Raw genomic sequence first — 27,832 nt, 5'->3', positions numbered from 1 at the left:
CAGCCTGAATCATTCATAGCCACCCTCCTACCCCCCACCCCCAAACAGAATGAGGCAATAACCATTTTCTATAGAAGTTTATTCCCAAAACAGAGCGCGGCTTCACGGAACAATTTACACAGACAGGAAAAGGAGCCACTGGGCTGGAGGAGGGGGACGACCCCCAGAGAGGGGCATCTACAGAACCTAGGACATAGCAAGGACAGCCCCCTCTCCCCACAGCAGGCCCCTCAACCCTTCAAGGGCTGGGGTCACTCTGGGTAAGGAGAGCTGGGGTCCTGGCTGGCGGGATTTGGCACCAGTCAGTAAAGTAGAACTTTTAATCTCCTTGGAAACTGCCCCCCAAGAGTATGCATGAAGGAGGTGGGTGTCTGCAGGGACCCTCCACAACCCTGCATGGCCACTGTTCCTAGTGGGAAGAGGATGCCTACTCTCGAGGCCCTCTAGGCCTGCTGCTCAGCAGGAGACTCAGGGCTGACCTTTGGCCTGGGGCTAGGGCTAGGGGTTAGAAACCCCTCAAGATGGCCAGGCTCAGGGTCCTCACAGGTGGGTCCTCCAAGCCCCTCTCCCACTTTCTCTACCTTCACTTGTAAACGAAGGGAAAAAAACATTCTCAACTGTAAACAAAGTGTAAAAGTTCAAAGTTTTAAATTGTAAACAAAGTTGAATGTTTTAAGTCTTGACCTGTAAACAAAGTAACAAAATTTAAAAGTCCCCAGTTCTGGACATCAGACAAAGTAATAAAAGTGAGTTTGTGAACAGGGTCCTAACAGTCATTTTTCCCTTTACAAGGGAATAAAGGAGGGATGGAAGAGTCACTTCCTGCAGCCCGGGTGCCTAGGGCCAGGGAGGCTCCTGTAAACATGGGAGGCAGTGGCACCTACATTCTGAGTCTTTAATTCCCTTGTTTTTGCTCCCCTTGCTCCCCCTCCTACCCCACCCTTCAGAATAAATTCTAGCAGGGGGCAGTGTCAGGGAATTAAATGGCACCACACACAACGTTTGTTCACAGCAGGGGCAGGGGCTGTGACCCCTCCATCCACCCTCTGCAGGAATGTCTGAATAGAGGCCTGAGCCCCTCCCCACGGGAGAAAGGGAAGCCTTGATCTGTAAACATGACATCTGCTGCTCCACCAGCGATCCACAGCATCAGTCCTGGGTCATAAGGCAGTAAGTGGCAGGGACTCCACATAATAAACACACACATCCACGGGGAGGGGCGGCATGAGCGAGCCCCTGTGAGGAGGTCAGAGGACCCCTGTTTCCAAGACCAACCCCCAGTCCCAAAAGTTTGGCCAGTGGGACATCCAAGAAAAAGCAAAGACTAATTCTGCACTTTGGGCCCTGACAATATTCAGATCAACTGGGGAATGGGGCGGGGGGAGCATTTACCCCTCCTGTCTGAATCCACCCTAGTAAGATGAAAGAACAATTAAATTGCCAGGGACCCAAATGGGGCGAAACTCTGCACCTCTTTCCCTCTGTCCCCCTCCCCCTCCCAGCCCAGCCTCAGAACCCCGGGAGACAGAAAAGCTGAAAAATAACATAAGCATATCTCTCTGGTTACAAAGGTACAAAACGTATAAAAGTCCTCCCTTCAGCTCCCTCATTCCGTGCACCTGTTACACACTTGCTCACATGCTCACAGACGGGCAGGGACAGTCAGCACTGCAGCAACAGAGAGAGCTGGGGGGCGGGGGTATAGGAGGCTGCCATGGGGTCAGCCCCCAACTCCTGGAGTCTCTTCTGTTAGCCCAAATCCTCCACCGCCCTCGGCTGGTCCTCATCTGCACGTCTGCCCCTCAGGAGTGACCCTCACTTCTGGGAACTCTGCAGAGATGAATGTGGAGATCGAAGGTGGTTGCTGAGAGTCAGGTGCCTCTGGACTCCCCCACCAAACCGGACCTGGGCCACCTCCCCCATCACCTTCGCCTCTCAGTCCCTAGCGTGCTTATGCCCATTCTGGGGTTCTCAGAGCCCTTCACCCATTGTGGACCCCCAGACTCACCAGCAAGACCCCTTGGCTGGCCACCAATGTCTTTTGTCTAAGCACTTTGTGAGCACCTACTATGTAAAGACTCTGTTAAGCACCTAACAGATTTTGTCTCAAAAATCTCCACACCTCAAAGAGTTTGCTACCACAGACATACTTTGCAGATGAGGAAACTGAAGCTCAGAGAGGTCAAGTGTGAGTCCAGAGCCTGAACCCCTGCTCAGTTACCCCAGCCCTCCCCCAACAGTCGGACCCTAAGGCTGGGCTGCAGGAGGATCCAGGTGGTGCTCACAGCTCCCTCTCATCCCCACTTCAGCATCCTTCCAGAGCCCTGGGCACCAGGACCCCAAATCTCCTGCCCCTCTCTCCTTCCTGTTTTCTCCCCCATCTCTGCTCAGGTTTTTTGTTGGTCTCCCGCCCCAAACCCAGGGTCTCCTTCCCTCCACCTACAGAAAGTCTTCTCTCACCCTACAGACCTCCACAGAGCCTGACCTAGCTGTTCCTCCTTCTTAAAACTCAATTCTGGGGGCTTCCCTGGTGGCGCAGTGGTTGGGAGTCTGCCTCCCGATGCAGGGGACGCAGGTTCGTGCCCCGGTCCGGGAAGATCCCACATGCCGTGGAGCGGCTGGGCCCATGAGCCATGGCCGCTGAGCCTGCCCGTCCGGAGCCTGTGCTCCACAACAGGAGAGGCCACAACAGTGAGAGGCCCGCGTACCGCAAAAAAAAAACAAACAAAAAAAAACTCAACTCTGCTTTTGGCTTCCAAGACCCGGTAATTCCTGGTTCCTCCCCACTCCGTCTCTGACTCCTGTACCCAGCTGCTTCCCAGGTATGTCTGCCATCCCCTACTCTGAGATGCACCGGGTCCCAACTCAGTTCCTGTGTGTCCTACCCCACAGAGCCCATAGGCAGAAGGAACTTAACATTGACTGAAGGCGTAGGTGAATGAATGATTTCCTCTCAAAGTAAGTTCTTCAGCCTGCCATGTAAGGCACCTACATCCTGGCACTACTTCTGGCCCCTCCTTATCCCATACTACACCCTAAGCAAAGCCTCCTCGCCTCCCTGCCCCTTCCACATACCAGGCTACCTCCCGCTTCTAGGCCTTGGCTCCTGCCTTCCCCCCTCCACTAGCTCAAGCCCTTTGGAAGGCACCTCACTCTCCTCCTTAGTCCAGGAGGTGCAGGCCGCAGTCATACAGCCAGCAAGTTCTTGCTAATCACCCCATTCACTGCCAGATTTCTGCCCTCAGGCTGTGGCGCCCTGGCTGCGCAGCGCCTAGGGTAGCCCATGCTCTCTGCCAAACCCCACCCCATTCTGTGGCAGAATACAGGGCAGGGTGCGTGGGAGGTTGCCCTAAACTGATGGGGGTCTGAGCAGGTGGCCGGACCCTGCTTACTCTGAGTCGGGTGACAGCTCCGAGATGCTGTGGGCTGTGGCAGAGCATGGCGTGGAGGGCCCAAGCGCAGAGGCTGTGGCAGAAGGCGTGGCAGTGGTGTGAGGGCCCGAGGGTGTGCTTGAGGACTGCACGGCAGAGGAGAGAGCTGAGGAGTTGAAGGAGGCAAGGATGGAGGAGAGAATGTCCAGCTGTTCTGTGGAGGGGCCGTGGCTAGGGCCACTGGCTGGGTCTCCCCTAACTCTGAGCAGCTGCGGGGGTGGCCCAAGGCCTTCTCGCGAGGGGTGCCGGCTAGGCACGTGGTCCAGCCGCTCCCCTGAGTTCGAGCTCTTGGACAGAGAGTCCAGGGGCCGGGACGGCAAGAGGGGGTCCCTTGAGAGTTGCCGCTGGGGAGACAGGGGCAGAGGTGGGGGCTGTGGGTCAAGGTCCCGGGCACCATGGGGCGGGGGCAATGTGCTCAACCACTCGCAGGGCGCCCCTAGGTCCAGCGCATCCCGTGACCCAAAGCGGCCAGCCATGGCACCAGGGTAGTCCCTGGGTGGCTGCCTCCGTGGTAGGGTGCTGCCCCGATCCCTGGGCTCCAGACGGCCTGGCACAGCATCCAGGCGTTCCTGGGAACCTGGCCGACTCAGGGGACGCAAAACAGGGGCAGGGGCCTCCTCCAGTCGTTCACGGCTCAGCTGCCGCCTGAGGAGCAAGTCCAGTTGTTCTCGGGAGGAGTAGCGGCTGGCTGGCTGCGAAAGGCTGCCAGTGCCCCCTCCGGCATAGATGCGACCATAGGAGGCAGCTGGCACAGCACGGTGGCCCAAGGTGGCTGCACGGCACCAGGACAATTCAGGGGCGCCCCAGGTCTGTGGCACCAGCGGGTACTGCAATCGGTTCTTCAGGATGCCTGTGGGAGGAACAAACGGGGGACAGTGTGTGTATGAGGGCCAGGAACTTCCTGGGTCTAGGGATGCAGCAGCCTCTGGAATCCCTGTGACACAGGGTTGGGGGCAGAAACCCTTTGGGGAGCGGGTACAGAGGCCGTTCCTGGGAATCCCAGAGAGGCTGCAGGATAGGGGTAAGAGTGAGGCAGTAATCCCTGGGGTCAGGACAGAGGCAGTCCCCGTGGTGCAGGGGTAGGGGCAAACCTCCTCCCAAGGTCAGAGGAGGGGCAGCCCACAGGTCTGGTAATGCAGGCCAGGGTCAAGGAGGCAGGAAACCCCAGGGTTGGGGCAAGAACAGTCCCTGGGGTCCCTGTGATGCAGGGGTGAAGGGAGAAACCCCTTGAGTTGGGACAGGGACAACCCCTTGGGGCCCCTGTAAAGCAGGATAAGGTGGCAGAAACCTTCCAGGTTAGAGCAAAAGTTCTGAGATCTGGGGCAGAGCAGCCCCTATGGTCCCTGCAAAGCAGACTGGGGTTGGGGGAGGGGGAGGAATCCCCCAGGTTGAGGCAGGAGTGGCCTCTGGGGTCTCTGTGGTGCAGGCCAGGGTATGCAGGGCAGTCAATTCTCAGGTCAGGATGAGGCAGTCCCCTGGGACTGTGAAGCAGCTCAGAGGAACAGAAACGCCCATATCAGAGCGAGAGAAGCTCTCAGGATCCCTGTGAGGCTATTTGGATTAGGAGGATGAAATCCCCTGGCTCAGGGCATGGGCAGTCCCCAGGGTCCTTGAGGCACAGGCCAAAGTCAGAGATCCATACCTTTTCTCTGGCGCTGGGCCCGACCCAAGGAGGTTTCATCTCCACTGGTCAGGGCCAGGTCCGGCTGGTTGTTGTTGGCTGCGTCCTTGCTGGTGTCCAGTCCCAGGCGCCTTTCAGAGCCCCAGGTCTGCAGAACACAGGGAGCAGCCTCACATCCCCCCAGGGCTGGCCAGTAGGACAAGAGATCATTGCCATCCACATCTGTGGAGCCAGGGTAGATAATAGGAGTCACCCCAGTGACTCACAACCCCTGTGATCCAGACTCAGTGGCCCCCTAACCCTAATGACTCCTGAAATCTGGGTCTTTCTCATGAAGCAGAGGTAGGAATAGCAGAGTGTGTCTCAGAGATCAATGGAATCATCCAGCGCGGGGGATACTGATAAGCTCCCCCTACTCTTGACTGGAGGTGGATAGAGCCTGGAGGTGGGGGAGCCTGACAGCTGAGGGGTCAGGAAGACCAGGCTGAACCCCAGCCCTCAGGGAAGAGGAGGGGCTGGAGAGATGACATGTCAGCCTATAACATCCCTGACCTTGTTCTTCTGTTGCCTGGGCCACTCCTGGGTCTCTAGCCAGCAGAACTCTGCTGGGAGGCTGGATGGGGAGAGGTATGTGGGGGACCAGTGATGACCCCAGGTTCCCAATAAGTCGGTCCCAGGAATCTTCAGGGGATAGCAGGCTTTCTGAGTCACACCAAATGGAATATGGGGTATCTCTTGGTCGCCCATGGGGTCAGAGGGCCCCATCACCTTTGGGGTGTGTAAGGAGCCTCTCACTCTGGGCTGCCCGGCGGAGTGGACGCTGGAAACGCCCCCGCGTCCGGCCATTGTCCTCACTTTCTGAGGATGGGATGGACAGACTTCTCTCCTCCTCCAAGGACAGGTCACTGTCAGAGTCAGAGTCTGCACCTGGAGTTGGGAGATCAGGAGGAAGACACAGTGGTGGCCAGGGGAGGTGAGGGACTTGGGGGTCTCGAGGAAGGCTATGGCAAGGGGGCTGGGGCCTTGGGGAGAGAGCTTGGAGTGGGGGTAGGGACAGAAGGGCTGGGACTTGCCAGGAGAACCAGGCCTGGGTGGGTAGATGCTTCCTGGGGCCGTGACCTCAGGGGAGCTCACCCCAGCATAGTCAGCTGCTGCTCCCAATTTGGGGCAGAAGAATGAGGAATGGGGGAGAGACCCTCTACCTCCCTCCTCCTTGGGCCAGGCTCCCACCTCCACCAGCATCTCGATGGAACATGGCCACATCCAGGTCAGTGGGGCCAGCGTGAGCCTGGAGGCCGTGGTCAGTGTGGTCGGCAGCCGAGCCATGTCGAACCAGGACGTTGTCCCTGGAAATGCAGGAGCCCCCCCATCAAAGAGGGATGGGATGGGGTGCTTTGGACACAGTTGTGTCCGTGAGTAAACAGGTGCATGTGGAATGGTTCTGAAGGCACCCCTGGGTGTGTGGCAGGAGGTATCTGGGGCAGAGGCAGCAGCAGAGGCCCAGATGGCTGAGATGGCTGGAGCCACCCCGAGGACCTGGTAAAGTGGGGCTGGTCTGAGATGTGTGCCCCCCTCACGAGGAGGCCCCTCCCCTCACCTGAGGTAGCTGCGGCCCCGCTGGCTGTCTTGGTCCTGGGTCCGGCCAGAGCGGGCACTGCTCACTGAGGAGATGGTGGAGGCGCCCAGAGTGATGCGGATGAGGCCGCTCTCCTCGAAGAGGGCCGTGTTGTTGTAGGCCCCGGGGCCCTGGGGAGGTGGTGAGGACAGGAGTGTGAGCCAGCCTGGAGAAGCCTCAAACCCTGGCCTCCCAGGGCCCCCACCCTGACTCCCTGGCCCTGAGAGCCCCTCACCGTCCCAGGCGTTGGCCTGGCCTCCTCGGGCGCTGCCTTCCTGCCCAGACAGGCTGGTGTCCAGGCAGCCCGAGCATCTGCGTTCAGGACACAGAAGAGCAGCAGCACCGCCAGGCCCTGCGGGTCAGCAAGGATCATTGAGGGGATAGTAAAGGTCAGTGAGAGGTCAGAAACAAGGCAGAGGTCAGAGTAGGGCCACAAGGGGGTCAGCTAGGGCTGGTGTAAGTCACTGTGGGTCAGCAAGTGGGATCGGTCATTGCAGATTAGAGTGAGGCAGTGAGAAGCCCAAGGGGGGACCCAGTAAGGGAATCAGGGAAAGTCAGCAGACGCAGTGAGAGGTCAGAGTGGCATGAGTGACCGGGGTCAGTGAAGGTCAATGTGGACTAGCAAGCGGCCAGGAGCCTCAGCACTGGTGAAGGTCAATCCAGGATCAGCAGTAGTCTGGTGTCAGTCATCAGGTGGGAGTCAGCTCTAGGCCTGGGGTCAAGGCCCTGGGCCCCACCCTACTGAAGCCCCATCTGGTCCAGGGTGAGGGAGGGGTGCCAGAGTTACCTGGAGCCCACAGAGTCCAGCGTGGAGGTAGTGGAAGGCCAGGATGCTGTGGTTGACCGCCAGGAGGCCAAAGAGCCAGGAGGCACTGACCAGTAGAAGGAGCAGAAATGAGCTGCGAAGGGTCCTGCCGCGGGAACGTGAAAGGACACAGGACATGTGAGGGTCACACAGGGCTCACACGGGAGACATGGGAGGACACGCAGGGTCACAAAGAGGACACCCAGGGGACATGGAGGGAAAGAAACTCACACAGAAACATGGAGGTCTCAGGAGGGCACTAGGGGAGTCTGGAAGTCACAGAAAGAACCAGGAGAGTACTCAGGGAACCATGAGGGGACATGGGGAAAGCAGACTGAAAGCGGTGGGTGGGGCATAAGAGAAAGCATGGAAAGTAGGTGGAAATGCACGGGGCAAAGGGCAAAGTGAGCCACCCAGGCCTTGGGAGATACTGGAGAGACAGCAGGGCACAGACAGACCTGTGGGGCCAGAGTAAGGCAAGGGTGCCAGAGAGGGACTGCAGGCCAGGGCAGATGTGACTTCATCCCCCTACCCAGAATCTGGAGCCCAGCCTGCACCAGGGATGCTCTGGGAACCCCCAAACCCCACCCAGGAGAGGGCTGCCATTCTAAGATCCCCCACTTCCTCCAGCCAGCCAACTCACAACGCAGAGGTCTTCTTGGCCTCCCTCTGTCCAGAGGAGCAGGATGTTCGGGCAGCGAGGAGAAACATCGTCCCATTCATCTGGACCCGTGGCCAGACATGTGGAACAGGGGCAGGGCAGAGAGAGACAGAGATAGTGAGAGAGACAGGGACAGAGAGACACTAAGACTCAGAGAGAGAGGCAGAACCAGTGAGAAACATACGCAGACACACACACACACACACACACACACACACACACACACAAAATACATAGATCAAAAACAAAGAGAAACAGAAGAGGGGGACTTCCCTGGTGGGGCAGTGGTTAAGACTCTGTGCTCCCAATGCAGAGGGTCTGGGTTCGATTCTTGATCAGGGAACTAGATCCCACACGCATGCCGCAACTAAGAGTTAGCATGCCACAACTAAGGAGTCAGAGAGCCACAACGAAGGAGCCTGCAAGCTGCAACTAAGGAGCCCATGTGCCACAACTAAAGGAGCCAGCGAGCTGCAACTAAAGAGCCCGCCTGCTGCAACTAAACCCAGTACAACCAAATAAACAAATATATTAGAAAAAAAGAGAGAGAAACAGAGGAGCTTAGAATCATAGAAAAAGTCAGAGATAGGGAACCAGAGAGGGACTGAAAGATGGAGGTGGAGAGAGAGACAGATGTGGGGAGAGGAAGCCGAGTCTCTGACCCCACACCTCCCACCTCCATGCCAGTTGGGCAGGAACAGAAATGGAGGCTAAGCCCAGGAAGCCTGCAGAGTGCCACCTGGCACCCTTCAGCTGATACCACCACACCTGCTGCAGGGCCGCCTCCCACGACCCCCCACCAAGGGGAGTGCAAGGTGGCACTGAGTGGAGGGCACTCACCATGATGACAAGGACGACAGGGCCTGCAAAACTCCAGATGAGGGGCTCGTGGATCGAGATCCAGCAGAAGTCAGGGTTCCCGTAGCCCTCAGGATCCAGGCCGACAGCCAGGCCTGTTGGGGAGAAGAGATAGGACAGAGGGGATGTATTCTAGAGCTGCTGACTCTCTCACGTATGGGGAGAAGCTGGGGTGGGGGCAGAGCAGCCTCCTCCCTGAGCAAATGGCAAGGGAGATTGAGGTTGGGGTCATGATCAGGATTGGGGGCAGGGGCAGGGGTCAGGCCATGTGATGGATGGAGGTCAGGGGTCACAGGCCTGGTTGAGGCCAGTGAGCAGGGCCCTCACCCAGCAGCACAGCAGGGACGCCCCAGCCCAGGGCGTGGTAGAAGCGCATGGCGCCGCGGTCCACATTGCGCGGCTCGACCTGCATGCGGTAGAGGTGCAGCCCCTGCACGAGGAGCCACGCGAAGGTGCTGAGGAAGAAGTAGTGCAGGAGGATGGCAACCGCGGTGCACAGCAGCTGAAGGCAGGGTTGGGGGGCGTCAGGACCTTTCCTGCCACGCCCCACCTCTGACCCCTAAACCACTGCACCTTACCCCAGGATCCTGCCCCAAACCCTGGCCCCAACCTGAGCCCCTCTGACCCTGAACTCTGGCCCCAGGCCTTCCTGGGCCAGGTGAGGTCATCAGGACACAGGTCCCCTGGCCCTGACCCTGCACCTGGTTTTGGGTCCTGTGGATCCCCAGCAGGAAGAGGAGCTCTGCCACTCCCAGGGCAGCAGCCACATTGGCATGGATCCCACGCATGTTGGACTTGAGGCTGCGCAGGCTCAGCAAGACGGCTGCGGTCAGCAGCAGCGCGGCCACGGACACTGCTATGACCACATGGGTGAACACAGCCAGCAGCTCCAAGTCACCCTCCAGCCGCTGTGGGGACAGGGATGGTCACTGGGGTATTGGGCACTCCTGCCCTTTGACCCTCCCACTTCCTCAGGACTCTGAACACAGCCCCACCTCACGGGGAGAGGCATCCATGAGGACCCCGAAGGTGCCCGTCCGGCTGCAGCGACACCGTGCGTGGGACCCGTTCCTGTGCACCAGCTCACAATCCCGTGCTGTCCACATGCCGTGCTGGTCCGCCCTGTGGCCACAGGGCAGTCAGACCTACCATCCCCTCTGGGGAGTGCCCCATCGCCAGGCAGGGGTTTGTGAGAGGCAGTGGGAGGGGCCGAGGGTGCCTGGAGTTGGGGAGCAGCATTCCTCATGGGTCTGGGTGCACAGGGGCATTGGTGGGGGCCCCAGGGGCAGGCTTGGCCTCCCAGGGGCTACCGGGGGACCAAGGGTTTCCAGAGTGGAGGTCCTCACGGGCCAGGCGGGTCCCACTGCACGCAGATGGCCTTGCTGCGATTCGCTGTCTGTAGCAGGCGGAACTCCAGGCTGATCGGGGACTCTAGGACACCCCTTAGGAAGTTGCGTCCATGGAACACAGCCACACTGACCACCGGGGAGTTCATAACAGGGTTCTGGGGAAGCCTGAGGAGACAGCCCACCTGGTCTTGGGCACTGCTGATCTCCCCAGGCTCTGGCTGCCCACCTCACTGTCTTCATGTCACTTGCCATGGCCCACCCAGAGTCTGAGATGCTGTTTCTGAGAACCCTTTTAGCCTCTGTTGGGCTGCTTCAAGACCAGGAGTCCATGGCCTGGTTCTGCAGAAATGCAGCTGAGAGGCTTCAGACCCACTGCCCACACTGGAGTCTGAAGCCCAAGCAGCTACAGACTTTGCCTCTCAGTGCCCTCCCTTCCACCCCCGGCTGACCTCCTTCAGTCAGCCAGTCTTTGCCTATCTCCATCAGCCAGTTTGCCTGTCTGTCTGGCTCCTGTATCCTTTATGTGCCTGGCCCCAGCTGTGGCTCTGTGTCTATCTCTTCATTTGCACAACTGCCCAGGACATGATTCACATGGAGCCCAGCATGGACAAGGCTCCCAGAGTCATGGGCAGGAGCCTCTCTGTATGATTGTGAACCTGCTCATTTGTCCACCAAAAAAGGGGGTGCTAGGCTGGGGAGAAGCTTGTGGGAAGCCCAAGGGTGAGGAGCCTGGGAGTAACTCTACTCATACCTGGCACCCCGGCGCTCGGCCTGGAACTGGGCAGGGAGCAGCCCCCCTAAGGTGCGGTAAACCAGGAGGATGACGATGGAGATCCCAGGCTCAGGCTCGGGCTCTGGGGGTGCCGGCGGGGGGGCCACACTCGAGGTGGTGGAGTTCTCCATGCTGCTGCCACTTGTGGACAGAGCTGCCAGAGGAGGGGGAGGAGTCACTGTCAGTGACCCCTGACCCCAAGCACCCACAAACGCAGCTCTGAACCCAGCCCAGCATCAAGCATGGGAATCTCTTCCCTTTGCAGGTCCAGAACCAGGGTGGGTGCAGAGAGCAGAAGCCCGTGAAGGACACATGGGTCCCCCCAGCACTGGATCCTGACTATCAAGGCCTGGGCGAGGTCACCTGCGGTGAGGGGGAGGGTCTGGCAAGGGGAGAATTGACAGTAGGGCGACATGGCATCTGGCTTAGAGGGCAAGGAACCAGGATCTGGCCCGTGGGTCACCCCAGGGCTCTTACCTTCAGGTGGGGACAGCCGTGGTGCCTGGGAAGGGAGCAGCACGTGTGTGTGAGGATCCCAGGCATCCTGGCCCCGGAAAAGGTTGCTGTGGTAACGAGGGTAGCGACGGGTCCCCCGGCTGGGACTGGGGTGCTCCATGCGGTCAATGCTGAGCACTGCCCGGGAGGAAGAGGGGTGAGACCCATCAAGGATCTCCTCCCTGTGCTGAGGGTCCCACTCCCTCCTCCTCCCATCCTGTACCCAAGTTCCACAACCCATAGCCTCCTTGCTACCAGCGCAGAGCCTGTCCCTGCAAAGCGCTGAAGGTGGCAGCACAGCCTCCTGCCACTAAATGTTGACATCAATAGCCCCCAGCCCCTCAGACCTCCAGGTCCTTGCCCTTTCACGGCCCCCTGCCCCGCCCCACCCTACCCTCCACATACTGATGTTGGGTGTCACCAGCCCCACGGGATTCAGGTACGTGAGTTCCATATTCTTCGCGAGAGTGGCCGCGTACTCCTCCAGGTGCTGCACCAGCCCGGCGCTGCCTGGGGAACCCCCAGGGGCCCGCTGCCCCAGCGCTGCCCACAAGTCCCCAGTCTCTGGAGCAAGCAGTGCAGAGCCGGCCCACAGCAGATTCTGGGAGGAGGGAGGTGAAAGTGGGCCCAGCCAGGTGAGGATGTGTGAGGGGACAGGGCATGCCTGAGGGGTCTGGCCAGGTGCTCAGAGAGGTCCCAGTAGGGTATGGCTCTGGAGGGGACAAGGGGAGAGAGAGAGAATCCAGGGCCTTCACTTCCCCGGGGTCGGGAGGGGCCTGAGCAGAGGGGCGGGGGTCAGGGCCAGGGGATCGGGAGCCCAAGGTATAACCCCACCTCATTGAAGTGGGCGTCTTGTGTGGCTGTCAGCCCGAAGCCCTGCTGGTGACTCTCAAAGGCCAACAGGTGGGCCAGCAGGCGGGCAGTGACTCGGACATCTTGGCTGAAGTAGTGGTCAGTGTGGCCAGTCACCTCCCGTAGCCTCTGAGCCAGCTTCTTAGCCTCCACTGTATCCAGGACTGTCTTGTTCAGCTCTAGGCCATCCAGCTGCCAGGACAAAGATGGGGATGGTCGCTCTGTGGTCACTTAGGCCTTTCTCAAAAGCCTCACAAGAAGAAGAGTTTGGATTAAAGGGCAACTGGGAAAAGCCCAGGAGGTCAAGGGCTGGGGCATGATGTCTGGGGCCCAGCACAGGCCTAGGGAGACTGAGGCCAGGGCCAGAGCCAGGGCTGGTCTCGAGTGCAGGGCAAAGTCTGGGCAGTCTCACCAGCAGATTGAGTTCTCGAAAGGCAGGGGAGGTACAGTTGAAGAGGTCAGGCTCCAGCCAACCCTGGTCCTCGTCGCATAGCCGCACGGCAGCTCCTGAAGGCAGTTGACCCCTTGTCAGGCCTGGGGCCTGGACACCTTCATTGAGGAGGTGACCACAGCACCCTCCCCTACCCCAGGGGGAGCTCTGAAGCAGAGACCAGGTAGTAGGCATCCACGGCTGGACCCCTGGATAGAAAAGCCCCAGCCCCCAGCCCAGATGGGCCCCAGACGCTTGTCAGTCAATTCCTGAGGGGTCTGTGGACCATTTCGAACCACCATGACATAAAGAAGAACACAAGGGCAGGACTGTGTGTGTGCATGTGCACCCAGACACACACACACACAGGCCAGGACAGCTTCACAGACATGTGGCCCAGGGCAAGAACACAAAAACCAATGCTCACACCTGCACACGAGTAGATGTGTGGCCCAGGACAAACACACAGATACACAGTGCACCCCCAGGAGAATTTTGTGACCAAAATGAGGTGGGGGTGAAAGTTCTCACACAAATTTTAACTGCCCCAGTGGTGACTTTGCTGCCATCTCTCCCTTATCTGTGAGATTGGAATTAGAGTTGAATGAGAATTGACCTGGGCCTTAAGAGAGCTTGTAGCCACCAGCAAGAGGCCCCCTGACTTAAACACAGAACCCCCTCCCCAAAAGACAGACACAGACGCGTGCACAGACACAGAAAGACGCACAAGAGCATGCACACGCAGACAGTCTCTGTCCAGCCACTGCAGAGACCTCAAGCAGCGGGAAGGGTTCTGTGAGGACCTCAGGCAACAGAGAGGAGTCTGTGGGGTCCTCAAACAGAGGGCAGGGGTCTTTCAGGACCTCAGGTAGTAGGGAGAGACCTGCAGGAACCTCAGGAACTGAGAAGGGGTCTACAAGGACCTTAGGAAGTGTGTGTGTGGGGAGGGGGTGTCCTCAGGCAGTGGGGAGTGGTCTCTGAGGACTTTAGGCATCAGAGAAGGGCCCCCAGGGTCCTCAGACAGTCAGAAGGGGCCTCCAGGGGCTTCAAGAAGCTGGGAGTAGCTTTTAGAGACCTCAGGCAGTGGGGAGGGGTCTGCAGGGACTTCAGACAGCAAGAGGGATCTGCAAAAGCTCTGGCAGTGGGAGGGGGCAGCGCACCTGAGCAAACACGTACCCCTTACCTGCACCCCGCAATCCTGCCCAGAAGCCAAGAGAAACAGATGGAGGCTCAATGAGGATGTGGGGAGGAACCCAGAGCCCCTAAGAGGTAGGGAGGGGCCCACATCGACTCCTACCCCACTCCCACCTCTTTGTAGGAACAAGGCCAACCAACTCAGGAAAAGAGGTGGCTCCGGCAAGCCAGAGGTCAGGCCTTCCCCGACCCTCAGCTATTTGCCTGTCCCCCAGGTACTCACCCAGAGCCCCCCGAGGACAGGGCACTGAGGCCAAGACACCAAACTTGGTCTGAGGCCACCACACACCAGATCTCAGGGACTTGGGGCAGGCGTCATAGAGCACTAGGGAGGAAGGAGGCACTGAGCCAGGCAGCCAGGGGCTGGAGCAAGGGACAGCTACATCCACTGCCCCCCACCTACCCCAGGCCCACTGCGTACCACTCTGCTGCTGGCCTCATGGGAGCTGGCCCATCAGATTCTGTGACAGGTCCTCAAAATACTTGGGGCAAATGTGGGAGTGCCTGGGTGTAAGTGGTCTCCCTCAGAGAAGCCTCCCGGAGCCCCTACCCAAGAAGCCAAGCATGCCATGGGACTTGGTGACAGCGTGCCAGAGCCAGCCCTCTGTATGTGGAGCTGGGTGGAGCCTGCTCACCCCGGCAGCCGCTGGCTGTCACCTCTGCAAAAGGACTGTCACAGCTGTTGCACTGGCGGCCAAGGGCTCCTGGGCGACAGGGGCACTGCCCGCTGTGGGGGGCGCATGAACGTGAGGTGGAGCCCACAGGGTAGCAGTCACATGGGAGGCATGAGTCGCTGCCCCGCGGTCGGTAATGGAATTCCTGTTTGAGAATGGGTCAGGGGCCTGAGGTCAGAGGTCAGGGCTTAAGGTAGGGGTCTCAGGTCAGGGCTTGGGGAATGAGTGGAATCAAGGGCAAAGGGTCAGGAGAACAGTGCTCACAGGCCAGAAGGAAGACTGGCCTCAAATGAAACATAAGAGAGGGGTTAGATGTCAAGGACAAGAGATGGCAGTTAGGTCACGGCATAGGGGTAAGAGGTCAGGGGCTCAATCAGGTGGCAGAGGTCAGCAAGCTGGATAAGAATCACAAAACATGTCTACAGAAGAGTTAAAAGGTCAGGGGACAGGGGACAGGCGCACCTTGCAGTGACACTGCCCATTTGTCTTGTTGCAGTTGGGGTCAAAGCCCTTATGAACGTCGCAGTTGCAGGGGCCACACGTTGGGCTCCCCCACCAGCCCCGTGGGCACTGTTGGTCCATCCTGGGGTGGACAGCCACGTGAGACGCCTCCACCACATCTCAGTGACCCTCCCTAACTCCCACCAGCTCTTTCCATCATCTCAGCCCCCAGCCCCTTACCTGTGCTCACAGTGGTGCCCAAAATAGCCACCTACACAGTCGCAGGTATAGCCATGGGGGGCCCCAGGGAGGTGCCGGCATGACCCCTGATTCTGACAGGGGTTCAAGAGGCAGGCGTCCACACAGCCCGGGCCATAGTAACCTGCAGGTTGGGTCAGGGAGCTCAGGACACTGGCCACAGAGCATGGGAGGAAGCAGGCACCTGTCCTTCTCAGTCCCTGCCTCCTCCAGGCTCTCCAGGTCCCCCCATCTTCACCACGAGCCCCAAATCACCCTGCCCCCACCCAGGCCCCACCTGGCCAGCAGGTACAGGAAAAGGTCTGCCAGAGGTCTCGGCAGTCAGCATGGGGTGGGCAGGGCCCAGATGCACAGGCGTTGGTCACGACACAGCCAGGTTCCACGTTCACTCGGTGGCTCGGGGGAAGCAGGGCTGGGGAGCCCGAAGGCGTGGAACCAAGCCATACTCCCTATGGACACAGCCAGCAAGGGGTGAGACCCATGCCAAAGCACCTTAGCCCCAAGCCCAGCAGAGCCAGCCACCTGCTCTGATGATCCCTGACATGCAATCTCCCTACAAACCCTAGACCCTGACCCAATGGTCCCAGCTCTGTGGCCCCATGGGACCCCTAATCATGTGTCCCTGACACAGGCCTCTAATGACCCTTGATAATCTAAGCTAGACTCTCACCTCCAACAGCACAGAGAGGCTGGATCTGTCTCTGATGGCTCTGGGTCACCACTACCCCTATGACAACCCCCATGTGAATGCAGCATTTCAGGTCCCAAGGCACCTCTGATCTCTGACCACTCACCCTACTGCCCCATATCATGTTCGCATGCTGACGCTCACCTGAATACAGCCAACCAGACCCTTAGAAGCCTCCTCTTCACTGCTGGGAGGCAGGCCTCCCACGTGGAGTCGCTTTACCTTCAGGCCCTGCAGCTCACTCCCCACCGCCAAGGTGTCCTGGAGGAAGAGGACAGTCAGCACTAGGGGTGTGGGGGGGACCTGATGGGCCCCTGCCCTACCCCAGTGTCAGTTTTGGCTTTTCTAGGCCTTATCCTGCACCACCATGCTCTGTCCCTCTGGCCCAGAGGACTGGTCTGGAAATGAAATGCTCCCGAGTATGGAGGGCCTGCTGGAGCATGAGGGACGGGTGACAGGAAGTTTTCAGTCCAGAGCTGGGCTCAGACTGGCCCTTCTCTCCTGGACCCCGAACAGACCCTAAAATTCCATGACTTTGAGCTGGGAAGATCAGGAGACCAGAAAAGGTTTCCAGAAGTTTGGCAAAGTGCTAGCTGCAGAGGTACCCCAAGAGTAGGCCAGAAATCTGCGTAGCCTCCCTGACATGAGGAGGGTGTAGCAGAGTGGGCTCAGAGCGAGGACATGAGGAGGGGGACTCGGGGGAGAATATCAGACTATGTGCAGTGGAGGGAAGTGAGAGGACTAGAGGTGGGGTCAAATGAGGTGGGTCTAGTCGGAGGCTGAGAATGGACCACCCCAGGGTTAGAGGTCAGACCTGGAAGAGGCTAAAGTCCAATGAGACCATGAGGACATGGTGGCCCCGCCGGCCACCTGGCTCCTCCTGCAACTCCAGCCGCAGATCATGCCATCGGCCATCACTGACAGTCACCTGGTCCAGGAGGAGGTGGGCAGCGCGGCCCGAGCCCCTGGTCACTGTCACAGACAGCAACCCCCGATCCAGCTGTGGGTAGAGAGGCACAGCCCTGGGGTCAGAGCCCCAAGTTTGGCTGGGGCTAGGAGTATCAGGAGGTGAGATCTGAGGGCTCAGAGGTCAAGAATACCAGAGGTCAGTACAGCAGGGACAAGGCTATATTTGGCACATAGGGCACTGTGCCCAGGGACACTATGCAGCAGAGAGTGAAGTTAGGGGGCAGAGGTCAGGACGAGGGGTCATGGATTAGTGCAGGTGGCACAAGATAGCTATGCTGGTATGCTGCACCTGCAGAGGATATGATAGTGGGGAAGAGGGTCAAGGGCCTGGGTCCACAGCAGGGTCAAGTATAGTCAGTACATCTGGCAGAGAAGTATGCTGTGTGACCAGGCCTGAAACCACAGGAATGTTGCTGGTGCATTAGAGATTGAGAGCTGAGGGTCTAGGGAGGGGTCAGGAGAACAGACACACCTGACAGAGGAGTGTGCTATGTGGCCCAGCCTGGACTTGCATCAGGACCCCCTGCTTCGCCCGTGTCCGAAATGCCAGCCCCAGGTACCATGGCACAGATACAGCCATGTCATTTCCAAAGTCCCAGCTCAGTGTGCCGTTGCCACGGAAATGGTGGGGATGGGCCATAGCTGGTGGGATAAAAGGAGAAGGGTCACAGGCCTCACCTCAAGAACAGAATTTACCCTGCAGGCTCCTCCTGCCCCAGGCTGCCCACTCACTGAGCCGACAGTCTTTGCCTCCGAAGCCCACAGGGCAGTCACAGCTGAAGCCACCCCAGCGCTCTGAGCAGAAGCCGCTGTTCTTGCAGGGGCCTGAGTCACAAAAGTGCAGCTTGGCCTGGCAGCCTGGGAGAGGAAGGTACGTAGAGGAGGTAAGAACACAAGGTGGTGGGGGGCGCAAAACACAGAGGTCCGGGGGGCTGAAAGTGGCCATGATCTTAGCCCCATGTTCTCTCGGGGGGTAGAATTGGTAGGACTCAGGTCCTAAAGGCTAGGCTACAGCGTTCTGCTTGCCAGGAAAGGAAACAAGGAGGAGGTCAGATTTTGAGTTAATCCACATAGCTTTCCACCCTTTCCCTATGATGAGGACATGGCCTACCTGCCATGGTGCCGTTGTTTGCAACAAAGGATGCCATGTCCACTCGACGGCCATCAATATGCAGGTCCCGCATGCAGCCAACAAAGTCCTTGTGGGACACGGGGAAGTTCTCGGGAAGGTTGGGGACACCCCCCAGGAGCAGAGGGCCTGTCAGGTCCAGGGACCTGGGGGTCAGAGGTCCAGGTCATTGGTGGGACTGGGGCCAGGGTAGGTTTGCTCCTGGTGGGGGGCATAGGAAATGGAGGGGGTAGGACTCAGAGGGTATGGTGATTGAGCAGGGAGGGTAAGATCAGGCTGAGGAACGAACTGGAGACTTACTTCAGTTGCGGGGGTGCAAAGGAGAGTTTATGATGGGCAGATGGTCTGGGGAAAGGTGGAAGAGGCTGGGGTTGAGGATGAGGATGAAAAAGGGAGGCATTTGGGTGGCTGGGGGAGGGGATGGGGTCAGGTGGGCTGTGGGGCATTAGAGAGAGTGGAACCTTTGGGGGAGTGGAACCTTTGGGGGAGTGGGTGCCTGGGACTGTGTGGGAGTGGGCAGTCTGGGCAGAACACAGAGAGGGAGGTTAAGGTGAGATGGGGTTTCAGCATCCTAGTGGGGAGAGGGAAATATGGTGGTTTGGGGAAGGATGGGGAGTTTGGTAGGCAGTATTGGAAGGCTTGGAGTGGGCTTTGGCAGGCAGAAGGCTTGAGGATCAGGGGCTGGGGGCCTCACTTCTTGGAGCTTGTTTGTGTGCCAGCAGCCGCGCATGAGTAGTTGCCAATCTCAGCACCAAACTGCAGAGCCACAGCCATGTCGCAGTCATCCACGCTCAGCACAGCCACCTTGTCCTTGGAGGGGCCCTGAGCACCCCCCAGGGCATCTGTCCGGGGCTAGAGACCCAGGCACACCACTCAACAGGACCCCCAGGGTGACCCCTGAGGGGCAGAACCTGGCATCCCAGCTCCCCCCATACTCCCATGCCAAGGGTGGTGCCCACCTTGTTGTAGTATCTCAGATGCACTGTGTGCCACTGCCCGTCATTCAGGCCCCCTGGAACTGTGGGGCTGACCACTGTGTTGGACTCACCTGTGGGGTGGATGTGTGTGGAGGCTTGTCTGGAGCTGCTAAGTCCCCCTCCTCCTCCCACCCAGTCATGCAGGCACAGCTACTCCCAGGGTGACCCTGAATGCATCAGATAACTCTCCCCACTGGTGGCCACACTGGCTGGACCACAGTGCCTTTGGACAGGTAGGAGAAGCACACACTTCGTGGAGAGATGGGCTTTCCCATAGGGAAAGTGGTCCTCACTGTTGTCTGTTGGGCATGGAGGTGTGTGTTCGGGTGTGCCCGTGGGGCTTGCACCCCTCAGCCATCTCACCCATACATGCACCCACTCGCGCCCATACTAGTCCGCGGGGGCACCCACCGGTGGAATATGTGAGTCTCACTTGCCCAGCCACGAGCTCCAGGGCCAGGAAGTCATGCTTCTCGTTCAGGCGCCCGTTGTAGAAGAGCAGCCCACTGGGCTGCACTGTGGCGAACCTGGGGGGGTGGGGCGCGTCACAAGCCGGACCCCTCCTCACACCCACCATCCCTGTGACAAGAAGGTTTGAGGGAGCTCACCCAGGCTAGGGTGAGAGAGGAAGTGGTGAGAGAGGGAGGGGAGGGGGCGGTGTCCTATGGGACGCCAGGGTGGGGCCGTCAGGAATCTGGGTCTTGAATGTAATGGGGACCGCGTGCAGGCGCACAGATGCGGGCGGGCACCTACGCGAGGGACAGCGTGAGGTGGAAGCGCTGCCGCAGGCCGCGGAACATGACGAAAGAACTGGGCGGGAAGGAGCGAGCCGCCACTTCGCAGCGCGGACCCTCGAAGGCGCCGCCCGCCGGGCACTGGCAGCGAAAGCCGCCGTCGGGCCCGTTGGCGCAGGTGCCCCCGTTGCGGCAGACGCCGGGCACGCAGCGTCCGGCCTCCGTGTCTAGCTCGCAGTCTTCGCCTAGGGGTCAAGCCGCAGTCAGAGGCGGTCAAGACCGCGCCCGCCAAAGCGCCAGCGGGCCCCGCCCCTCCGAAGGCCACGCGCTCCAGGCGAGCGCCAAGACCTCTGAAAAGTCCAGCTCCCTCAAGTGGGCAGCCCCTAGTTATACCTGACCCCACCCTCCCTCCCCGCCTGGCTGCGACCACGCCCCTCCCATGGTCCCGCCCTGTCCACTACCGCGGACCTCAGGGCCCCGCCTCTGCCCAGGGCCACGCCTCCTTCGCTACCTCGGCCCCACCAAAGCCTATTTCTTCGCTGCCTTAGGCGCCCTCTGGGCCAGGTTCTACCGCTTCTGGACTAACGGCGCCCAAATCGACCCCGGTTGGCTCAAGAGTGATGCCCAATCCTCACTTGCACTGCAGGTTCACCCAGCCCCGCGCCCCGCTCACCTGTGAAGCGCGGGCGGCAGACGCAGGTGTAGCCGCCCTCGCGCCGCGCGCAGGCGCCGCCATTGCGGCAAGGGTTGGAGTAGCAGAGATCGAGCTCCGTCTCGCAGAAGTCTCCCGTGAAGCCTGGGGGGCAGCGGCAGCGCAGGCCTGCGATGGGCTGGATGGGTCTGAAGAGCGTGGAGGCGGAGGCCAGGAAGGGCGCAGAGGAGTCAAAGCGCAGCACGGACACACATTTCATGTAGTTCTCACAGGGCTCGCGCAGGCATACGTTGTCGTCGAAGGGCAACACGTCCAGGAGAGAGCGGGCGGCAAGTGCGGCTCGGCGCACGTACAGCTGCTCCTGCAGCTCCTCGGAGCTGAACCAGGGACCTGCAGATCCAGCCCCGGCCCCGCGTGGCGCCAGCGCTGAGAAGCTCACGTTGAGCACGGTGCCCCCCACGTCTGTGTCGTTCTGGATGTTGAAGATGAAGACGTCCTCGGCGGGTGTGGCAAGTACTGCGGCCACGCCTTCCAGGAAGTGGCCTAGCAGTGGCGAAAGGAAGCGTTCCTGCCACATGTTCTCAAGGCGCACGGTCAGGCTGTTGGCCAGCAACTCCTCCGTGATGATGATCACGCGCAGCACACACTGTGCCGTCACACTATGTAGCCCATCTGCAGGCGGAAGTGGGGGAAGTGGTCAGTCTGGGGTCAGCGGCTGCTCCTCCCTGGGACATAAGAGGGCTGGGGCCAGTGACTGCTCAGTCCCCCAGCACCTCTGTGTTAGCAGGCTGACCATGCCAGGACACAAGGAGGTCTGAAGCTTGTGATCACCAACTCTCTCAGCATCAAGGTGTCAACAAGTTGCTGCTTCCTCTTGCCTCCCTCCAACACAGGGAAGGGCCTGAGCCAGGGATCAACCAACCCCCCCTCTGCCCCAACAGTGCCCATGGGTCAGCAAGTCATTCCTCCAAAAGCACACAAGAAGGTCCCTAAGTGATCAGTAACCCACCCTTCCCCAAGTTATCATGGTCAGCAGGCCAATCAGGACAGAAAGAGGAACCAAGGCCACTGACCACCGACTTTCCTTCCCCTCATCCCCCAGCATTGCAGAACCAGCAAAACATGCCCTCCAAAAATATCCCTCTAGGTCAGGGATCACCCATCCCCTTTCTCTGGTCAGTCAACTGCTTTCCCAAGGCACTAGAAGGGTCCCTAACCCTGTGACCACTCAACCTCATCCCCCAGAACCCTGGGTCAGCAAGCTCCCTCTCTCCAGGAGGGCCTTGGACTCTGGCCTCCTCCTCAGCATCCTTGAATCAGCAAGCTGCCCATCATCCCAGACCTGGGTCCTGCGATTTCAGTGCCCACCCCCAGAAATGAGCATGAGGTGCTTATATGCCTTGTCTCCAGACCCTAGTACACACTGGGTGGCCAACAGCGATGGTTGTCCAGTGAATTGAGGGATGAATGTGCCTTCATTGGCAGTGCCAGGAGTCCATGCTCCAGAATTGGGGAATAAGCACTGGTAAAGTCTCTCCCAACCCCTTCAGCCTCTAGTATTCAGGACTGCAAGAGCTTCTCCTGCCTGCGCTCTCCTATGAGGGAACAGCTTGTGAAGGCCTGGGGACATGGCTGCAGAAAAGAGGCAGGTGGACCTCTGGACATTTCCCCAAAGGGCAGGGCCTTAGTCAGCCCCTTCAATAGCAGCCAGCTCTGCTCTCTGCCTGAGGCTGCCAGAGTAAACTGCTGTTCCCAATCACTAAACTACTGGCCTCCCTCTCCTCCACAGATGGGCTGAGGGTCATACCAGACCCAAAGTAACCCTTCATCTGAACAGGGATGTGGTGTGGGCTGACTGGTCTATGCTGGCTTTTCCTGGGACCTCCAGAGCATTACCCCAGGACTTCTAGCCTTTCAGAGGGAGGGGAGCTATCCCTAGATTAACAAGCAGACAGTTCTTTACAGTCAGCAGACAGTTCTTTACAGTCTTTATGGGGTCTGCTAATGCCCTAGAATCTTTGGGGTTCTGTGGAGACTGCCCAAGACCCTAAACAGAGACTATGACCCTAATCTGTGAGGCAGATCCTGTGGGGTGCAGGAACCCAGAGCTTAAGGGATTCTTGGAAGGCTTGAAAAATCCCTCGTTGGTTTGAAGTGCCTTGTGGGGCCCCTGAGGACCTGACAGGCTGAGGTCACTGGCTCACTTGATTAGCCCCCGCCCCTCACCTGTGACAGTCACCAACATGGAGGCCACCAGTGGGCGGTTGTTGTCTAGCTTGCGGCTGAGTCGAAGCTCCCCGCTGGTCTGATTGACCACCAGCAGCTGCAGCTCATTGCCCCGCTCAAAGGAGTAGAAGAGGTGGTCAGAGACATCAGGATCGTAAGCAGGGATGCGCCCAATGATGCCTGAGGGGAAAGTGTCTGAGCGGTTGGATACATAGTTGTTGAAGAGGATCTGGAAGTTGTTGAGCACAGGGCTGTTGTCATTCTGATCAACCAGGCGGACGTGCACGGTGGCCCGACTGACCAGAGGGGCTGATGTGGCCTGCACAACAATCACATATTCCTGGCGAGCTTCATAGTCCAGGTCAATGAGTGCTGTCAACTCTCCAGAGAAGATATCCATTTGGAACAGCTCAGGGATGTTCCCCTCCACAATCTGGTACATTATATGAGCATTGGGGCCTTCATCAGGGTCCACTGCAGTGATCTGGGCTACCACCGAGCCCACAATGCTGTTCTCCTTCACTCGCACCTCAAACTCCTCAGCTGGGAAGACCGGTGCATTGTCATTAACATCCTGCACCGTCACCTGGATGCTGACTGGAGTCCGAAGAGGGGGCACACCTCGGTCCACTGCGTAAGCAGTCAGTTCATACACTGGTACCGCCTCCCGATCTAGCCGCCTCACTGTGCGGACAATGCCAGAGGTGGGCTCAATGGTAAAATCTCCATCCCCATCTTCCCCATTCTGGAAAGTGTACTGGACCCGGCCATTGGCATGAGCATCCCGGTCAGTGGCTGAGATCTGCAGGATACTGGTGAAAGGTGGGGCATCCTCAGAAACCAGCCCTCTGTAGTGGGAGGCCACAAACTGTGGAGGGTTATCATTCACATCATTGACCATCACCTCCACATAAGTAGTGTCTGCCTTCTGTGGGATGCCATTGTCCCGAGCTGTAATAGCCAGTGTGTAGGTCATCTGGTCCTCATAGTCCAGTGAGGCCTGCAGTGTAATGGCCCCTGAGTCTGCATCAATGCGGAACTGGGGCAGGTTGTCCTCCAGGAGATAAGTGATACGAGCATTCTCACCCACGTCATCGTCAGAGGCACTGATGACCACCACGGTGCTACCCACTGGCCGATCCTCATTCACACTCACTGAGTAGTGGGCACTTTGAAAGACAGGCCGGTGAGTGTTGGCATCTGTAATGTTGATGTGCACATAGCAGTGATCATGAAGGGCACGGTCAGATGCAGTTAGCACCAACTTGAAGTAGCGTTCCTGCTTGTAGTCCAGTGGCAGAGCCAGTGTCACCAGACCTACACCCCCCTGGGAGCTGATGGCAAAGCGATTCCGAGTGTTGCCTCCTGTGATCTGGTAGCTGATGGCACTGTTGGCATCACGATCTACAGCAGTCACACTCACCACACTGGTGCCCACGGTCGCATCCTCATTCAGTCGTAGGTGGTACTCCTTCATAGTGAACTCAGGGCGATTGTCATTAACATCCAGCACAGTCACTGTGACGCTGGCTGAAGCTGAGAGTGGGGGTGAGCCATGGTCTCGGGCCTCCACACCAAAGAAGTAATGCTCCACAGACTCACGGTCCAGGGGACCACTCACAGAGACCCAGCCAGTGGCACTGTTTATCACAAAGGGTGTATCAGATGCCACACCAGTTAGGGAATACTCCAATCTGGCATTCTCTCCATGGTCTGCATCCACTGCCTGAATGTGGATGACTGAGTGGCCCAGGGGCGCGTTTTCCAGGACAGAGACCTGGAAGGGCGTGCTGACAAAGATAGGAGTATGGTCATTGACGTCGACCACCTGGATGCTGGCCAGGCCTGTGTTGTTGGACAGTGGTGGGCGGCCTGCATCCTGAGCCCGGATGCGCAAGGCATACTCTCGCTCTGCCTCAAAGTCCAGAGGTGCCACCACCTGGATCTCGCCCGTGAGGCTGTCGATGGCAAAGTGGCCGCGGCTGTTGCCACTGATGATGTTGTAGTGCACCAGTCCGTTGGCGTCCTTGTCCCTGTCGGTAGCCGAGACGCGTAGCACCACCGTATGGGGGCGCACATCCTCGCGCACCTGCGCCACGTAGCGTTTCTCGCTAAACTGGGGCGCATTGTCGTTCTCGTCCAGCACGGTTATGTGCACACGTACAGTGGCAGAGCGCGGCCCGGGCTCTTGTCCCTGGTCGCTGGCCTCCACCACCAGCTCGTAACTTTCCATGTGCTCGCGGTCCACGCGACCGCTGGTGCTGATGAGCCCTGAGCGCGGATCAATTTCGAAGGCGGCAGAGGCGGCGGCGCGCTCAGCTGGCGGCCCCACAAAGCGGTAACGCAGGTTGGCGTTGGGGGGCGCGTCACCGTCTGTGGCACGCAACTGCAGGATGGGGTAGCCCTCCTCCACGTTCTCGCGAAGCGTCTCCCGGTATTGCGCCTGCTCAAATACCGGCGCGTGGTCGTTGCGGTCGGCCACTGTCACGGCCACCATGGTGGTGGCCGAGAGGCGCGGCGAGCCATGATCCTGCGCCGTCACGCGCAGGTAGTGGCGATCCATGCTCTCGCGGTCCAGAGCAGCCTCTGTGCGAATAAGGCCGCTCTGCGGGTCGATGCTGAACAGTTCCAGAGAGCGGCTGTTCATGAGCGCAGCCAGCGAGTAGACTAGGCGTCCGGCCTCGCCGATGTCCGGATCCTGCGCCACTACACGTAGCACCGCGGTCCCCGCCGCCTCATTCTCGGGCACCAGTGCCTGGTAGTTGTACTGCGGAAACTGTGGGTGGCGGTTCGCGGCGCGACGGGGGCGGGCCCGGCTCGCTGGGGGTATTCTCCAGGCTCCATGCTCGGTCGGGCCCCCAGCGGGGCGCGGCCTCGGGCGCTGAGGGAGGAAGCGGCGGCGGAAGAGGACGCGGGAGCGCATGCGCTCGGGCGTTGGCTCGGGAGCTGTCCGGGACTCTCGCAGTGCTGAAACAGATGCGGAAGCTGTCCTCTCCTTGCGAGGTGCTGAATCCAGACCGGGGCCGAATCCCACGGCCCCGGGAGGGCGGTCCGGCCGGGGCCCTGTCCTCCTCGCTTGGGATGTCGCGGTTCTCTCGCTCTGACCCCTGCGCCCCGGCGCCCACAATTCCCCGCAGCAGTGCGTGGTTCCCACTTTTTGGGGGGCGCCTGTCCCAGTATTCCTCTGGGATAACACCGGCTGGGAACCACGGGGCCGAATCCGAAGGTCTGAAGGGAAGGGAGAGCTGTTCTCTGGGCCCGGGACCCCTGGGGAAAGGCGTTCTGGCGACAGACTATCTCTTTGCAACGGCCCTGTCCGCCCGCAAGAGGAGACCTCTGGACGCCAGCATAATAGAGACCCTGGTCCTTGTCCTGTCTCCTGCCCGCGGCTGCCAAATGTCTTGACTCCATATTCCGCTCCCAACCCCGGCTGCTCAGGGGGCCCTCGACCGCTTTGGTCGCTTTGCCTTCCCCCTCGGAGCCCCACGAAGACAGGTTCCCTGACTCCCAGGTCAGGCTTTCCATCCTCTCGGACCCTGGGCGACTCGGGACAAAGAGCTAAGGCTCCGCCGCCGATCCGCGCCCCTGGCCCCGTAGCAGCAGCTACCCCCGGGTCCCAACCTTGGCCCCCGCCGACCCCCGGCTCCTCCCGGCTAGGAGGGAACAAAGAGAGGAGGAGAAGGAGCAGGAGTAGCGGGGTGGTCGGCCCCCTGAGACCCCACCACGGCTGCCGCCTCGCCATCACCCCCTACTTCCCCACACGGCCTCCACTGTCCTCCGCCTGGGTCCAGGCCTTGGGCCCGCCTCGCTGCTCGGGCCCCCACCCGGGGCCCTGCCGCCGCCCTGGTCCCCCGCCTCTAGGCCTGTCGCTCCGCGCCGCCGCCACCCTCTGGGCACCATCTACTCCGCGGCCAGAGTCCCTTTGGGGAGCGGCCCCGGCTTTTGCCGCCCCCACCACAGCATCCCCGACGCTGCTGCCGCCTCCCGCCGCTCCAACATGGCTCCCGGCCGCTGCGATGGTTCGTTCCACCTCCGCCCCGAAGCCCCAAATCCGATGGTACAGGCTGTCGCGCATGGCAGCTCTGGATATCGAAGTTACTGCCGCCATCTTTATTAAGGGCGGAGCATAAGTGCTAACCGCGGTCCTGAACCGGGCTTGGTGCTTCACTGCCCCTGGTTCCACCCTCCTCGTGGCCACCGCCCTCACCAGCATCCCTCCCCCTAAGGCGCTGTCTCAGCTCCGTCTTCCAGATTTCTGCTTGCGGATCTCCCTTCCTGAGCACTAGTTTCGAACCCTGTCCCGGATTTTGGTCTGAAATTTGGTGCCCATGATGTGCAGAGAAAGCGTTCTCATGACTCTTGGGCGGGGATACTATGTGGAATCCTGAGGTCGGAGGGGACGATGGCTGGACGGGGCCTGGGGTGCCAGCAGGCCAAACAACAGCCTTAACTGTTCGATCAAAACTTCGCTTTGTTTGTTTTTTGTTTTTTCGGCTGCGCTGGCTGCGGGATCTTAGTTCCTCGACCAGGGATCGAACTCGTGCCCCCTGCAGTGGAAGCGCGGAGTACTAACCACTGGACCACCAGGGAGGTCCCAATCAGCGAGTTTTAACTCATGAAACATGTCGCGACCATCTGTTTGTTTGGAGGGCCCCAACGGAGCAAACTTCCCTGCCTTGCTGGCCGCCAGCAGTCTTCCGGGTTGGGGGCTCTTCCACTGGAAGCTACACTCCCGCCTCCAGGCCGTGGGTCTCTGGAGTGCTCTGGAATGCCACGTGGAACCCGGCATTGCTGCAGGGCTGCGGCCCGGCCTCCTAGGGTCCCCGCCCCTCGCCCGCTAAGACTGCGTCCCTTAACCCCTTGTAGGCACTAACGGAATCTCAGTTTTGCTCGCGCTATGCTACTCGGCGCAAGTCGACCCAGGCTAGCCAATGGGCAGACGCCGCGGAACAGACGTCACAGAGGACGGGCGGGGGCGGGGGAGTGGTGAACGAGGAGCGT

The 27,832-nt window shown here is 59.6% G+C and overlaps 1 protein-coding gene across 1 annotated transcript; it reads right to left on the bottom strand.

Moving 5' to 3' along the window:
* Window positions 1–60: 60 nt before the first annotated feature.
* CELSR3 (cadherin EGF LAG seven-pass G-type receptor 3) lies at window positions 61–27,832 on the bottom strand. Its single transcript, XM_033413223.2, has 35 exons — window positions 22,832–27,832; window positions 20,627–21,277; window positions 19,973–20,198; window positions 19,631–19,746; window positions 19,202–19,290; window positions 18,937–19,094; window positions 18,225–18,388; window positions 17,846–17,971; window positions 17,586–17,755; window positions 16,959–17,144; window positions 16,289–16,405; window positions 15,734–15,905; window positions 15,439–15,580; window positions 15,220–15,340; window positions 14,719–14,902; window positions 14,307–14,408; window positions 12,872–12,966; window positions 12,442–12,651; window positions 12,013–12,208; window positions 11,590–11,745; window positions 11,092–11,266; window positions 10,338–10,505; window positions 9,987–10,113; window positions 9,693–9,899; window positions 9,319–9,493; window positions 8,974–9,086; window positions 8,116–8,195; window positions 7,455–7,578; window positions 6,903–7,019; window positions 6,650–6,798; window positions 6,283–6,398; window positions 5,821–5,979; window positions 5,074–5,274; window positions 3,393–4,281; window positions 61–1,830 (listed from the first exon to the last, which is right to left on the bottom strand). The coding sequence occupies exons 1-35, from the start codon at window positions 26,571–26,573 to the stop codon at window positions 1,803–1,805; spliced, it is 9,951 nt and encodes a 3,316-aa protein (XP_033269114.1). The 5' UTR covers window positions 26,574–27,832; the 3' UTR covers window positions 61–1,802.

This window comes from Orcinus orca, chromosome 10 (genome assembly GCF_937001465.1).
Source record: "Orcinus orca chromosome 10, mOrcOrc1.1, whole genome shotgun sequence".
In the NCBI taxonomy this organism is placed as follows: Eukaryota; Metazoa; Chordata; class Mammalia; order Artiodactyla; family Delphinidae; genus Orcinus; species Orcinus orca.
Note: the sequence above shows the minus strand (reverse complement) of the source record. Positions and strands in the feature narration are given on the sequence as shown.

Excerpts from the sequence above, each read along its gene's own strand:
- CELSR3 (XM_033413223.2), bottom strand. The coding sequence starts at position 26,573 with ATGGCGAGGCGGCAGCCGTGGTGGGGTCTCAGGGGGCCGACCACCCCG. Across the intron at positions 9,087-9,318 it reads CGTCCCTGCTGTGCTGCTGG|GCCTGGCTGTCGGCCTGGAT; the intron begins GTGAGGGCCCTG and ends TCTCCCCAACAG. Across the intron at positions 5,275-5,820 it reads GCTCCTTACACACCCCAAAG|ATGTGGATGGCAATGATCTC; the intron begins GTGATGGGGCCC and ends CTGGCTCCACAG.